The following is a 15,877-nucleotide window of genomic DNA, read 5'->3' as shown; positions in this document are numbered from 1 at the left end:
ATTGTGTTGTGCTGCAGCAAGCAAGAATTTCATTGTCCTATCTGGGACACATGACAATAAAACACTCTTGACTCTCTCTTGACGTGACATTAAATCCCACTGGCAAACCCATTTAAAACAGACATTTCACCCTCAAAAGAAAAAAATCTTTGCCAGGATTTTGGGCACGGATCAACCAAACTTGCAGCTGTCCATTGATTGACGTCGCCGTCGGCCAATCTGCATCCGAGGTGACGTCACGCCCCTTCCTCTGATTGGACGTCGCCGGGTGGGCCCGCCCCTTTCCAAGTTAGGTTGTCGCGCCTCGGTCCCTCCCCCTCCCCCTCTCCAGGCCTAGTTTAAAATCGGCGTTTAAAATATTGTATTTATTCCTTCCTTTCCCGTTCCGCAACCCCCCGACAACGATTACATCTTCTACCTTCTAGCGCTGTTGCTTCAATGTAGACTGAGTAGAGGGGGAGGGGTGGATCCAGTCGGCGCCTCGCCCGGTTCTTCCTCAGCCTTCGGTCGGCGCGGTCGCCGCCAAAATCCAGCCAGGCCCCACTTCCGGTGCCGCGGGCAGGAAGTGACGCGCCACCCTAGCAACGGAGTGGGGCAGGAGGCATCTGGTCCCTAGCAACTGGGGAGCAAGGGTCACCTGACCCCTAGCAACTGGGGAGCAAGAGGCAACTGACCCCTAGCAACTGGGAGGGCAAGGGTCGCCTGGTCCCTAGCAACTGGGGGGCAAGAGTCACCTGACCCCTAGCAACTGGGGAGCAAGGGTCGCCTGGTCCCTAGCAACTGGGGGGCAAGGGTCACCTGACCCCTAGCAACTGGGGGGCAAGAGGCAACTGACCCCTAGCAACTGGGGGGGCAAGGGTCACCTGACCCCTAGCAACTGGGGGGGCAAGAGGCACCTGGTCCCTAGCAACTTGGGGGCAAGAGGCACCTGGTCCCTAGCAACTGGGAGGGCAAGGGTCGCCTGGTCCCTAGCAACTGGGGGGCAAGAGGCACCTGGTCCCTAGCAACTGGGGGGCAAGAGGCACCTGGTCCCTAGCAACTGGGGGGCAAGAGTCACCTGACCCCTAGCAACTCAGGGGCAGGAGGCACCTGATCCCTAGCAACTGGGGGGGGGGAGGGGGGTCAAGAGGCACCTGGTCCCTAGCAACTCAGGGGCAAGAGGCACCTGGTCCCTAGAAACTGGAAGGGCAAGGGTCGCCTGGCCCCTAGCAACTGAGGGAACAGGAGGCACCTGGCCCCTAGCAACTGGGGGGCAAGGGTCGCCTGGTCCCTAGCAACTGGGGGAACAGGAGGCACCTGGTCCCTAGCAACTGGGGAACAGGAGGTACCTGGTCCCTAGCAACTGGGGGGGAAGAAACATAGAAACATAGAAAATAAGTGCAGGAGTAGGCCATTCGGCCCTTCGAGCCTGCACCGCCATTCAATATGATCATGGCTGATCATCCAACTCAGTATCCTGTTCCTGCCTTCTCTCCATACCCCCTGATCCCCTTAGCCACAAGGGCCACATCTAACTCCCTCTTAAATATAGCCAATGAACTGGCCTCAACTACCCTCTGTGGCAGAGAGTTCCACAGATTCACCACTCTCTGTGTGAAAAAAGTTTTCCTCATCTCGGTCCTAAAAGATTTCCCCCTTATCCTTAAACTATGACCCCTTGTTCTGGACTTCCCCAACATCGGGAACAATCTTCCTGCATCTAGCCTGTCCAACCCTAAAGAGGCACCTGGCCCCTAGCAACTGGGGGGCAAGAGGCATCTGGCCCCTAGCAACTGGGGGGTAAGAGGCATCTGGCCCCTAGCAACTGGGGGGCTGGGGGGGTAAGAGGCATCTGGCCCCTGGCAACTGAAACTGGGGGACAAGAGGCACCTGGCCCCTAGCAACTGGGGGGCAAGAGGCACCTGGCCCCTAGCAACTGGGGGGTAAGAGGCACCTGGCAGACCCCGACCCTAGCAACTGGATTTTGAAGTTTTGTAAGTTTCTATAAGATTTTTTTTCCCCCTCAATGTATTATATTGAAATTCTAATTTAAGTAAAGCACTTTGGTTCAAATACTGGTTTTGTTGAAAAGTGCTATCTATCCATTATTATTTTCTTCATATGAAAGTCCTGACATCCCAGGAATCAGTCTGGTGAACCGTCTCTGCACTCCCTCTATGGCAAGAATGTCTTTCCTCAGATTAGGAGACCAAAACTGTACGCAATACTCCAGGTGTGGTCTCACCAAGACCCTGTACAACTGCAGTAGAACCTCCCTGCTCCTATACACAAATCCTTTTGCTATGAAAGATAGTGTATGATTTATTTCAATGCTCCAGTTATTCCACCTCCAGTTTAAATTACATTTGGAATATTTTGGGGGACCAAGAACCAAGATTGCTCAGTAGTTCAGTTCTGGATTGTCTGAGTTCTGCTTCCTGACTGGAACTGTTGTTCATGGGAGTTTCATTCAGGCTTTGTTCAGTGGTGCACCAGTCCTGCTCTCAAACACTTCCCCTTGGGGGCAGCAGGTAGCAACACATTTTTTTTTCCACCTCTTTATTTATTAGTTTTGCTCTGTTGTCGTTTTGATATTGTTGCTCCCTGTTTATTTCTGGGAACTTAAAGTGTTCATTTTGCCAAAGGGGGGAGATCTTCCTCTTGTGTCAGTCAGCTTTGCTCCCTTTGCAATCCACAATGTGGCTGGGGGTGAACTGCTGGGCCTTGTGTTGTTGAGAATGTGTGTCTGTGAGTGTGTGTACGTGAGTGTGAATGTGTGCGTCTGTGGCTGTGTGATTGTGTGTGAGTGTGTGTCTGTACGTGTGTGTCTGTGAGTGTGTGTCTGTATGTGAGTGTGTGTGTATGTGAGTGTGTGTGTCTGTGTGAGTGTTTGAATGTGTGTCTGTATGTGAATGTGTGTGAGTGTATGTGTGTGAATGTGTGTCTGTATGTGAATGTGTGAGTGTGTGTCTGTATGTGTGTGTGTGAGTGTGTGTCTGTATGTGAGTGTTTGAATGTGTGTCTGTATGTGAATGTGTGTGAGTGTGTGTCTGTATGTGTGTGAATGTGTGTCTGTATGTGAATGTGTGAGTGTGTGTCTGTATGTGTGTGAATGTGTGTCTGTATGTGAGGGTGTATGTGTGTACCTGTATGTGATGTGTGTGTGAGTGTGTGTCTGTATGTGTGTGAATGTCAACGTGTGTGAGTTTGTGAATGTGTGCGTCTGTGTGTGAGTGTGTGCCTGCGTTTGAGTGTGTGCCTGTGTGAGTGTGTGTCTGTGTGAGTGTGTGAGTGTGTGTGAATGTGTGCTTTGTGTCTGTATGTCAACGTGCGTGTGTGTGAGTGTGTGTGATGTCTGTGTGTGTGTGTGTGAGTGTGTGCCTGTGTGAGTGTGTGTCTGTGTGAGTGTGTGTGTGTGAGTGTGTCTGTGTGAGTGTGTGCCTGTGTGAGTGTGTGTGAGTGTGTGAGTGTGTTTGAATGTGTGTCTGTATGTGAGTGTGAATGTGTGTCTGTGTGTGAGTGTGAATGTGTGTGAGTTTGTGTGTATGTGTGTGTGTGCCTGCGTGTGTGTCTGTGTGTGAGTGTGTGCCTGCGTGTGAGTCTGTGTGTGAGTGTGTGCCTGCGTGTGAGTCTGTGTGTGAGTGTGTGGCTGTGTGTGAGTGTGTGAGAGTGTGTGGCTGTGTGTGTGGTGTGTGGGTGAGAATGTGTCAGTATATGAGAGTGAGTGTGTGAATGAGTGTGTCTGTGTCTGTGTGAGAATGTGTCAGTGTATGAGTGTGTGAATGTGAGTGCCCGTGTTTGAGTGTGTGTGAGTGTGTCTGTATGTGAGTGTGCCTGTATGTGTTGGTGTGAGTTTGTGTCAATGTGAATAAGTGTGTGTGTGTCTCTGTGTGTATGGGGTTGGTTCACATTGGTCTGGCTGCATTTACAGTATTGTGCAAAATCCTTCCATTAAATCACATCTTCTTATCGAGTCCACACACAAGATCAGAAGTTGTTCGGCCAGACCTGAGTACATTTCTCGGCATCTGCACACAATGGTGTCTGTCTTGTGCTTGTGGTGGAAAGATTGGTGGAAACAGGGCCGCGACATGAACGCTCTTTCCTTGACCCCTTTAAAACAGATAAAGAGAATTTGATGAAAAATTGTTGTTCAACCGTTAATCCATTTTCCTTTTGAAAGTCATACTTTGTTGAGTGTAGAGCTAAGGAACTGAAGATGCTGCTTTACCAAAATAAAAGACACAAAATGCTGGAGTAACTCGGTCACCCCACTCTGGATAAGAGACTGAGCATGTCCCCGATCTATGCTTCTCAAGATCTTGTGCACCTCCATAAGATCACCAGTGCTCCAAGGAATAAAATCCAAGCCTGCCCAGCTCCTTCCTATAGCTCAGGGACTCAAGTCCTGGCAACATCTAAGCAAATCTTTTCTGCACTCTTTCCCACTTCACAACATAATTCTTATTCCACAAAAGACCCTTCTTCCCGCCCGGAAACGCCACCTATCCAGAGATGCTGCCTGACCCGCTGAGTTACTTAGTGCCCTATTATGTATTAACCAGCATTTGCAATTATTTGTTTTCTATGTACCAATATACAATAGAAAATAGGTGTAAGAGATTGGAGCAGCAGCACCTCATATTTCGCTTCGGCAGCTTATACACCCCAGCGGTATGAACATTGACTTCTCTAACTTCAAATAGCCCTTGTTTTCCCTCACTCTCCATCCCCTCCCCCTTCCCAGTTCTCCCACCAGTCTGACTGTCTCCGACTACATTCTATCTCTGTCCCGCCCCCTCCCCTGATGTCAGTCTGAAGAAGGGTCTTGACCCGAAACGTCGCCCGTTCCTTCTCTCCAGAGATGCTGTGTCCCGCTGAGTTATTCTGGCATTTTGTGTCTACATTTTCTTGCCTCTTCCCTTCTCCATTGTTTGCAGTGGAAGAGGTTGTCGCAAATATCGAGACCATGCTGGGAGATACCATATATAGCTTTCATCATATGACAGTCCCGCCATCCCGGGAATTAACCTGGCGAACCTACGCTGCACTCCCTCAATAGCAAGAATGTCCTTCCTCAAATCTGGAGACCAAAACTGCACACAATACTCCAGGTGTGGTCTCATTAGGGCCCTGTACAACTGCTCTTTGCTCCTATACGCAACTCCTCTCGTTACGAAGGATAACATGCCATTCGCTTTCTTCACTGCCTGCTGTACCTGCATGCTTACTTTCAAAGATGTTGCCAGGACTGGAGGGTGTGAGCTACAGGGAGAGGTTGAGTAGGCTGGGACTCTATTCCTTGGAGCTCAGGAGGATGAGGGTGATCTTATAGAGGTTTGGCAGGCAGTGGCGAGTGGAGTGCCGCAAGGCTCGGTGTTGGGGCCGCAACTGTTTACCATATATATTAATGATTTGGAAGAGGGAATTAGGAGCAACACTAGCAAGTTTGTGGATGACACAAAGCTGGGTGGCAGTGTGAACTATGAAGAGGATGTTAGGAGGTTGCAGGGTGACCTGGACAGGTTGAGTGAGTGGGCAGATGCGTGGCAGGTGCAGTATAATATAGATAAATGTGGGGTTATACACTTTGGTGGCAAAAACAAGGGGGCAGATTATTATCTCAATGGGTTTAGGTTAGGTAAGGGGGAGGTGCAGCGAGACCTTGGTGTCCTTGTACACTGGTCACTGAAAGTTGGCTTATAGGTACAGCAGGCAGTGAAGAAAGCTAATGGAATGTTGGCCCTAACAAGAGGATTTCAGTATAGGAGTAAAGAGGTTCTTCTGCAGTTGTATAGGGCTCTGGTGAGACCACATCTGGAGTATTGTGTACAGTTTTGGTCTCCTAATTTGAGGAAGGACATCCTTGTGATTGATGCAGTGCAGCGTAGGTTCACGAGATTGATCTCTGGGATGGCGGGACAGTCATATGAGGAAAGATTGAAAAGACTGGGCTTGTATTCACTGGAGTTTAGGATGAGGGGGGGGGATCTTATAGAAACATATAAAATTATAAAAGGGCTGGACAAGCTAGGTGCAGGAAAAATGTTCCCAATGTTGGGTGAGTCCAGAACCAGGGGCCACAGTCTTAGAATAAAGGGGAGGCCATTTAAGACTGTGGTGAGAAAAAACGTTTTCACCCAGTGAGTTGTGAATTTGTGGAATTCCCTGCCACAGAGGGCAGTGGAGGCCAAGTCACTGGATGGATTTAAGAGAGAGTTAGATAGAGCTCTAGGGGCTAGTGGAGTCAAGGTATATGGGGAGAAGGCAGGCATGGGTTACAACCACATAACCATATAACAATAACAGCATGGAAACAGGACATCTCGTTATTGATTTGGGACGATCAGCCATGATCACAATGAATGGCGCTGCAGGCTCGAAGGGCCGAATGGCCTCCTCCTGCACCTATTTTGTATGTTTCTATGTGTCTCGCCACATTTGGCAGTGAAGGGGTTAACGGTTGATGTTGGCTTTGTGTTTTTGACCGTGACAGGGGGTGGGTGGTGGGCCGCTGCCATGGCCACGAGGCAGCAGAGGAAGGTGCTGCGTTACGCGGCTGAGGGCGACGCCAGCAAGTTGCGGGCCTACCTGCGCCGCCACCCGCAGCTGGCGGTGTCCTTCACCGGCCGCAAGGGCCGCAGCCCACTGCACGCGGCCTGCCGGCGGAGCGGGGGGGCCGCCGCTGCCAGGCTGCTGCTGCGGCGCGGAGCCGACCCCGCGAGACGGGACGCCAAGGGGAACACTCCGCTGCATCTGGCCGCCCGTGTGGCCCTCAGGAGGGGAGAGCAAGGTAAGCTGGAGCTGGGATACAAGATACAAGATACATTTATTTGTCACATGTGCCAGTTGACAGTGAAATGTAATCGCCACACAACATAGAGTTGATAGAATTCAACATAAAACATCCCCACGCAGCAGAATCAAAGTTTCCCACTGTGAGGGAAGGCACCAAAGTCAGTCTCTTCCTCTAATGTTCCCCAATGTTCACCCGTGGTCGGGGCCTCCCCGAGCCCTCCGCAGTTGCCGCTACGGGTGGCCCAATGTTCAGGCCCGCTCGCCGGGGTGATGTAAGTCCGACGTCGGGGCTGGGGGCCGCCCTCAGCGGCCTGGACAACAGAGTCGGCCCCATCCTACCGGAGTCTGCGGCTCCCAAAGTCCGCAAGCCGCATAGATACATAGAAAATAGGTGCAGGAGTAGGCCATTCGGCCCTACAAGCCTCCACCACCATTCAATGTGATCATGGCTGATCATCCAACTCAGTATCCCGTACCTGCCTTCTCTCCATACCCCCTGATCATTTCAGCCACCAGGGCCACAATCAGTACCCCGTTCCTGCCTTCTCCCCATATCCTCCTACTCCGCTATCTTTAAGAGCCCTATCTAGCTCTCTCTTGAAAATATCCAGAGAACCCGCCTCCACCGCCCTCTGAGGCAGAGAATTCCACAGACTCTGAGAGTTCTCTGTGTGAAAAAGTGTTTCCTCATCTTCGAAATGGCTTATTCTTAAACTGTGTGGCCCCTGGTTCTGGACTCCCCCAACATCGGGAACATGTTTCCTGCCTCTAGCGTGTCCAAACCCTTAATACTCTTATGTGTTTCAATAAGATCCCCTGTCATCCTTCTAAACTCCAGAGTGTACAAGCCCAGCCGCTCCATTCTCTCAGTATATGACAGTCTGAAGAAGGGTCTCGACCCGAGTGGGTGTGGGATGGTGTTGGTCAAAATCGGGATCGGCTGGTCGGCGCGGACCCGGTGGCTTTCGCGCTGTATCTCGAAACTAAACACACGCACTAATCAAGAATGTATCGCTCTGAGATCGATCTGAGGAGGAGCTCCGTTGACTACGGTGACATGGTCTTGTTCCTTCCCAGCCGACGAGGACCTGGTGGTGCCTTTGGTGAAGTGTTGCCCGGCTGCCATGGACCTGCTGAATGACGAAGGGGTCACTCCAAGAGAAATACTCAGGTCAAGGTCGAAGCATCAGGTGAGCATGACCCCTGGAGGTAGGGTTGCCAACTTTCTCACTGGGTCTGAATGTGTTGGAAGCAATTTAGAAGGATGAGAGGGTATCTTATTGAAACACATAAGGGTGAGGCCACACCTGGAGTATTGTGTGCAGTTTTGGTCCCCTAATTTGAGGAGGACATTCTTGCTATTGAGGGAGTGCAGCGTAGGTTCACCAGGTTAATTCCTGGGATGGCGGGACTGTCACATGTTGAGAGAATGGAGCAGCTGGGATTGTATACTCTGGAGTTTAGAAGGATGAGAGGGAATCTTATTGAAACATGTAAGATTATTAAGGGTTTGGACACGCTAGAGGCAGGAAACATGTTCCCGATGTTTGGCGGAGACCAGATTCAGATTCAGATTCAGATTCAACTTTAATTGTCATTGTCAGTGTACAGTACAGAGACAACGAAATGCAGTTAGCATCTCCCTGGAAGAGCGACATATAATATGATTTCAATAAATAAATCTATTTACATGAACCAGGGGCCACACAGTTTAAGAATAAGGGGTCGGCCATTTAGAACAGAGATGAAGAAACACGTTTTCACTCAGAGAGTTGTGAGTCTGTGGCATTCTCTGCCTCGGTGGAGGCCGGTTCTCTGGATACTTTCAAGAGGGAGCTAGATAGGGCTCTTAAAGATAGCTGAGTCAGGGGATATGGGGGAGAAGGCAGGAACGGGGTACTGATTGTGGATGATCAGCCATAATCACATTGAATGGCGGTGATGGCTCGAAGGGCCGAATGGCCTCCTCCTGCACCTATTGTCTATTGTCTAAAATGCTGGAGTAAGTCGGGGAGAACAGGCGGCATCTCTGGGGAGAAGGAATGGGTGACGTCTCGGGTCGAGACACCTTCTTGAGATTGGACAGCTCTGGAAGCTCAGACTTCTCTCCTTCGAACCTCTCAGCAGGACGCAGTGACGGCGGGCGAGCGTTCGACCGAAGCCGGGACGGGCCGCACTGACGGGGAGTGGTACAGCAAGCTGTTCGGCGAATGCGAGGACGAGTTCTACCAGTCGTGCGGTCGTTACGAAGGTGAGAAACTTCGAGACTAAGATATCTCCGTGACTGAGGTGACGAGTATTTTGAAATTCTGCTTCCTGTGCAACGATTGTGAGATGTCACCGGGGGGAAACCGGGAGAGTGCTTAATGCAACCGATTTAGAAACGTAGAGAATAGGTGCAGGAGCAGGCCATTCGGCCCTCCGAGCATTGTTGATCTTGCTCAAGTGTAATATTTTCCATATCCCACATTGACAGTCATCTGCATGAGATCGCCTGTTCGGAACTCAAATAAGTACAGCTTTAGACAATAGACAATAGGTGCGGGAGTAGGCCATTCGGCCAGAGCACCGCCATTCAATGTGATCATACCTGATCATCCACAATCAGTACCCCGTTCCTGCCTTCTCCCCAAATCCCTCGATTCCGTTAGCCCCAAGACCTAAATCTAACTCTCTCTTGAGTGTTACGAAGGAGATACACTCTGGAGTTCAGAAGGATGAGAGGGCATCTCATTGAAACTTATAAGATTGTTAAGGGATTGGACACGCTAGAGGCAGGAAACATGTTCCCGATGTTGGGGGAGTCCAGAACCAGGGGCCACACACAGTTTAAGAATAAGGGGTAAGCCATTTAGAACGGAGACGAGGAGACACTTTTTTCTCACAGAGAGTGGTGAGTCTGTGGAATTCTCTGCCTCAGAGGGCGGTGGAGGCCAGTTCTCTGGATGCTTTCAAGAGAGCTAGATAGGGCTCTTAAAAATAGCGGGGTCAGGGGATATGGGGAGAAGGCAGGAACGGGGTACTGATTGGGGATGATCAGCCATGATCACATTGAATGGCGGTGCTGGCTCGAAGGGCCGAATGACCTACTCCTGCACCTATTGTCTATTGTCTGTTGTCTATTGAAAACATCCAGGGAATCGGCCTCCACTGCCTTCTGTGGCAGAGAATTCTTTTTTAAACGTGTTCACAGAAGGTGCCGGGCCGTGCGGTGCTTTTTTGCGCAGGGCGCGGTGCAGCCAGAGCTCGGCCGCGTTTGGCGAGCCGGGTGATTACAGGGCGAAAAAATCCGCCTGCGGGCCGGATGATTTCGGGTTAGGGGCCGCATTCGGCCCAGGGGCTGTAGGTCTATGCCATGGATGAGTTGAGTACAGATTTGTCGGTTAATTTGGGTTTGGTAAAAAGTCTACATTGCCCCTGGTGTTAGTGTGTACGGGACGACTGTCGTTGGTATAAACCAGCATCTGCAGTTCTTTCCTGCACGCTGGTTCTATGTTATCCCACATTCCCATCCACTCCTGACACATAAGGGGGCAATTTTACAGAGGGTCGATTAAGGGCGGTCACGTTGGCACAGCGGTAGAGCTGCTGCCTTACAGCGCTCTCAGCGCCAGCGACACTGGTTCAATCCCGACTACAGGTGCTGTCTGTACAGAGTTTGCATGTTCTCCCGTGACCAGGTGGGTTTTCTCCGGGTGCTCCGGTTTCCTCCCACATTCCAAAGACGTACAGGTTTGTAGGTTAATTGGCTTGGTATCAATGTAAATTGTCCCTAGTGTGTGTGGGATAGTGTTAGTGTGTGGGGATCGCTGGTTGGTGGGCCGAAGGGCCTGTTTCCACTCTGTATCTCTAAACTAAACTAAACTTATCGAAGTTAAAGTTACCTCACCTGCTCTAAACTTAACTCAACCAATCTATCCCAACCACCGTATCTCAACCAACGAGGATGTTGCCAGGACTAGAGGGTGTGAGCTTCAGGGAGAGGTAGATTAGGCTGGGTCTCTATTCCATGGAGCGCAGGAGGATGAGGGGAGATATTATAGAGGTGTATAAAATCATGAGAGGAATAGATCGGGTAGACGCACAGAGTCTCTTGCCCAGAGTAGGGGAATCGAGGACCAGAGGACATAGGTTCAAGGTGAAGGGGAAAAGATTTAATAGGAATCTGAGGGGTAACTTTTTCACATAGGTGTGTGGAACAAGCTGCCAGAGGAGGTAGTTGAGGCTGGGACTATCCCATCGTTTAAGAAACAGTTGGACAGGTACATGGAAAGGACAGGATATGGACCAAGCGCTGGCAGGTGGGACTAGTGCTGCTGGGACATTGTTGGCCGGTGTGGGCGAGTTGGGACAGAAGGGCCTGTTTCCACACTGTATCACTCTATGACTCTAACCCTATCCCAAATAACCCTATCCCAATTAACCCTATCTCAACCACCTTATTCCAACCAACTTATACCAACCACCTTATCCCAACTAACCTTATCCCAACTAATCCCTTCATAGCAAAAGGATTTGAGTATAGGAGCAGGGAGTTTCTACTGCAGTTGTACAGGTTCTTGGTGAGACCACACCTGGAGTATTGTATACAGTTTTGGTCTCCTAATCTGAGGAAAGACATTCTTGTCATAGAGGGAGTACAGAGAAGGTTCACCAGACTGATTCCTGGGATGTTAGGACTTTCATATGAAGAAAGACTGGATAGACTCGGTTTGTACTCGCTAGAATTTAGAAGATTGAGAGGGGATCTCATAGAAACTTACAAAATTCTTAAGGGGTTTGACAGGCTAGATGCAGGAAGATTATTCCCGATGTTGGGGAAGTCCAGAACAAGGGGTCATAGTTTAAGGATAAGGGGGAAATCCTTTAGGACCGAGATGAGGGAAAACATTTTTCACACACAGAGAGTGGTGAATCTGTGGAATTCTCTGCCACAGAAAGGTAGTTGAGGCCACAGTTCATTGGCTATATTTAAGAGGGAGTTAGATGTGGCCCTTGTGGCTAAAGGGATCAGGGGGTATGGAGAGAAGGCAGGTACAGGATACTGAGTTGGATGATCTGCCATGATCATATTGAATGGCGGTGCAGGCTTGAAGGGCCGAATGGCCTACTCCTGCACCTATTTTCTATGTTTCTAACCATATCCCAACCAACTTATCCCAACCACCTTATCCTAACCATCTTATCCCAACTAACCTTATCCCAACTAACATTGAATGCGGTGCTGGCTCGAAGGGCCGAATGGCCTACTCCTGCGCCTATTGTCTAACCTTATCCCAACAACCTTATCCCAGCCAACGTATCCCAAGCAATCGTATCCCAACTAACCTTATCCCAACTAAATTAAACTAAATTAAACTGGTCTCAGCTACGTGAAGCTGACCTCTCCTTGTTGTGTATTTTGTCCCCTGGAGCAGACGACTACTCTGTGCCGGAGCCGGAGCCACAGACGTATGAACGCTGGGCGGAGCGTTTGGCGAGGGAATACGCAGAGAAGCGCGCCCGTGCCCGGCCCGGAGTGGGCATCGCCCCGTCCGTGGACCGGCAGAGGCAGCGGCAGCGGGAGCAGGAGCAGCGGGATCTGCGGCGGAAGCTGGAGGAGGAGCACCGGCTGTACCAGGAGCGGGCCGGCCGCGCGGCGGCGGCGAAGACCGGCGGACGCAAGCAGCGCTACGAGCAGGGCTGCGCCCAAGTGTTCGGGCGGGGCGGGGAGCCGGAGGGGGCAGCGATCGCCTGGCCTATGCCGACATCCCCTGGCCCCACCCACAGGGCACGGTGGAGGAGATGGTGGCGGTGATCGTTCACGGCGTGGACCGCGCGCAGACGGAGGAGCTGCGGCGATATCTACGGCAGCAGCGGGCCGTCTGGCACCCCGACCGCTTCGCCCAGCGCTGCGGCGAGCGGCTCCTGGAGGCCGACCGGCAGAGGATCCTCGACACCGTCACCGCCCTCTCCCAGGCTCTCAACAAGTTGTCGGAGACCGTCAGCTAGAAGTCCCGGCCCCAGGGCTGCCCCGTCCAGCACGGACCGCGATCTAGAGACAGGGAGCTGCAGAGGCTGCTTTACACAAATGGACACAAGATCCTGGAGTAACTCAGCGGCTCAAGCAGCATCTCCGGAGAACGTGGGCATGTGATGCTTTGTGTTGGGACCCTTCTTCAGACTGTCGAGATTTCAAGTCGGGACCCTTCTTCACAAAAACGCCCCGACCTACTTGATGCCACGAGTACCTACGACTAGCATCACGACCTACCTACGACCTCGTGACGACCATGCTGCGAGTATGAGTCAAGAGCAAACTCGGCAGAGGTCGTGAATTAGGTCCTTATTTCAGACTAGTGACTTATCGGGTGGTGAACCTTACTCAGACTGGTGACGTTTCAGATAAGGGACCCTCGTACCGACTGGTGACGGTTTGGACGGAACTCCCCTTCCGCCGTGCTTCCGAATTGGCCGCCGTAGTCTGCCAAGGGGACGGATCTGCCGGTGGCCGCAAGGGGACAAATTCCACCCGCCGATGAATTCCTGATGAGGTCGATCCTCCACCCTCTCTGGGGGACTCGTGGTGGTGGGGGGGGGGGGTGGTGGGGGGGGTGATCTCAAGTGTACACTCGTTAGTTTGTCCGGATCAAAAGACGTACCGGGCCACCAGTTGCCGGTGAAGATCCTCCCGGCTCTTGCGCTCTTTGTAGAGCGTCGCCATTTTACCGTCAATGTCCGTAAAATGTCGACTTCATTATGATTTTTTTTTTGTGTTTAAATTGTGTTGAATATTCAATTGAGTGAGCATCAAAATTACACATTAAACCAACGGCATAATCTTATTAAATTAAAAAGTCAAAACATGTGGTGAATCTCTGGAACTCTCTGCCACAGAGGGTAGTTGAGGCCAGTTCATTGGCTATATTTAAGAGGGAGTTAGATGTGGCCCTTGTGGCTAAAGGGATCAAGGGGTATGGAGAGAAGGCAGGTACGGGATACTGAGTTGGATGATCAGCCATGATCATATTGAATGGCGGTGCAGGCTCGAAGGGCTGAATGGCCTACTCCTGCACCCAATTTCTATGTTTCTATGTTTCTATGTACACAGGGACTGCATGGGGAAGATGATTGGGGTATTCTTCCATCAGTCAGGCTGGGATTTTTTCTATCGCATCTCATATTTCGTTTGAGCAGCTTACAACCCAGTGGTGTGATTCAAGATGTCTCTAACTTCAAGTAATCCTTGCATACCCCACCCCGCCCGCAACTCATATTTCGTTTGAGCAGCTTACAACCCAGTGGTGTGAATCTAGATGTCTCTAACTTCAAGTATTCCCCCCTCCCTCCCTTCCATCTTTAGAAGGAATTTAGACAATAGACAATAGGTGCAGGAGGAGGCCATTCGGCCCTCCGAGCCAGCACCGCCATTCAATGTGATCATGGCTGATCATCCCCAGTCAGTACCTCGTTCCTGCCTTCTCCCCATATCCCCTGACTCCGCTATCTTTAAGAGCCCTATCTAGCTCTCTCTTGAAAGTATCCAGTTTAAGAATAAGGGGTAATTTAGAAGGATGAGAGGGAATCTTATGAAACATATAAGATTATTAAGGGAATTTGGACACGCTCGAGGCAGGAAACGTGTACCAGAGTTCCAGAAACATGTTGGGGGGAGTCCAGGACCAGGGGCCACACACAGTTTAAGAATAAGGGGATAAGCCATTTAGAATGGAAATGAGGAAACACTTTTTCACACAGAGAGTTGTGAGTCTGTGGAATTCTCTGTCTCAGAGGGCGGTGGAGGCCGGTTCTCTGGATACTTTCAAGAGAGCTAGATAGGGCTCTTGAAGGTAGTGGAGTCAGGGGATATGGGGAGAAGGTAGGAACGGGGTACTGATTGGGGATGATCAGCCATGATCACATTGAACGGCGGTGCTGGCTCGAAGGGCCGAATGGCCTCCTCCTGCACCTATTGTCTATTGTCTATCACTCACCCACCCAAGTCGTTCCAGCTTCAGTCGTCTTGTCGAGCCTCATTGTCTGTAACTCGTTTTCTCCGAGCCCACAGCTAACAATGGCCTCCTTCCTATATCATCGTCACTTTATTCTGCACATCTTTCATTCATTCAGTACCTCTCTCTCTCCAGTCTGACGAAGGGTCTCGACCCGAAACGTCACCTGTCCTTTTTCTGCAGAGAGTGCTGCCTGACCAACTGGGTTACTCCAGCACTTTGTGTCTATCTTTGGTAATAAACCAGCATCTGCAGTTCCTTGTTTCTATTTCAAACCATTGGTTACATGTGAGACAAATCAGTTCACAAGTGATAGGAGCAGAATTAGGCCATTTGGCCCATCCATCGCCATTGAACCACGGCAGATCTGTCTTTTCATCTCAGCCCCATTCCCCTGCCTTCTCCTCATAACCCCTAAACCCTGTACCAGTCAAGAATCTATCTCTGCCTTAGAAACACAGTATCCATTGACTTGGCCCCCACAGTCTTCTGTGGCAAAGAATTCCACAGATTCACCACCCTCTTTTATAAAATAAATTTCTCCTCATCTCCTTCCCAAAGGAACGTCCTTTAATTCTGAGGCTGTGACCTCTGGTCCTAGACTCTCCCACTAGTGGAAACATCCTCTCCGCGTCAATTTCCATTTCCCCCATTTCTGCCCATAACTGCCTTAAAAATATCCACTGACTTGGCCTCCACCGCCCTCTGTGGCAATGAGTACGTCTTTTTATTCTGAGGCCGTGACCTCTGGTCCTGGGCTCTCCCACCCGTGGAAACATCCAATCTATCAATGTGCTGAGAGTGTTCGCAAGTTATAGGAGTAGAATTGTGGCATTCGGCCCTTCGAGCCCATTCCGCCATTCCAATCATGGCTGGTCTCTGCCTCCTAATCCCATTTTCCTGCCTTCTCCCCATGACTCTCGACACCCGATCTAATCAGGAAATTGTTTATCTCTGCCTTAAAAATATCCTCTGACTTGGCCTCCACAGCCCCCTGTGGTAATGAGTCCCACAGATTAACTACTCTCCGACTAAAGAAGTTTCTCCTCATCTCCTTTCTCAAAGAGCGCCCTTTAATTCTGAGGCTGTGACCTCTGGTCCTCGACTCT

General features: G+C 50.7%; 2 protein-coding genes across 3 annotated transcripts in view; one reads left to right on the top strand and one right to left on the bottom strand.

Annotated features, from left to right (window-relative positions):
- Positions 1-577, bottom strand: part of csnk2b (casein kinase 2, beta polypeptide) — a 40,563-nt gene extending 39,986 nt beyond the window's left edge. For both annotated transcript variants that reach the window (XM_055630642.1, XM_055630641.1), the window contains exon 1: positions 419-577. The gene's annotated coding sequence lies outside the window, so the exon portion shown is untranslated. The remainder of the gene's footprint in view (positions 1-418) is intronic.
- Positions 578-6,483: 5,906 nt separating this feature from the next.
- nfkbil1 (nuclear factor of kappa light polypeptide gene enhancer in B-cells inhibitor-like 1) lies at positions 6,484-13,363 on the top strand. The gene is given in 5 exon segments (XM_055630638.1): positions 6,484-6,772; positions 7,855-7,967; positions 8,902-9,028; positions 12,195-12,491; positions 12,494-13,363. Coding segments are annotated over 5 exon segments (1,086 nt in total). The 5' UTR covers positions 6,484-6,498; the 3' UTR covers positions 12,769-13,363.
- The last annotated feature ends 2,514 nt before the right edge of the window (positions 13,364-15,877 follow it).

The sequence above is a fragment of the Leucoraja erinacea genome, unplaced genomic scaffold, assembly GCF_028641065.1.
Source record: "Leucoraja erinacea ecotype New England unplaced genomic scaffold, Leri_hhj_1 Leri_465S, whole genome shotgun sequence".
Classification (NCBI taxonomy): domain Eukaryota; kingdom Metazoa; phylum Chordata; class Chondrichthyes; order Rajiformes; family Rajidae; genus Leucoraja; species Leucoraja erinaceus.
This window is presented reverse-complemented; position numbering and strand designations above follow the sequence as displayed.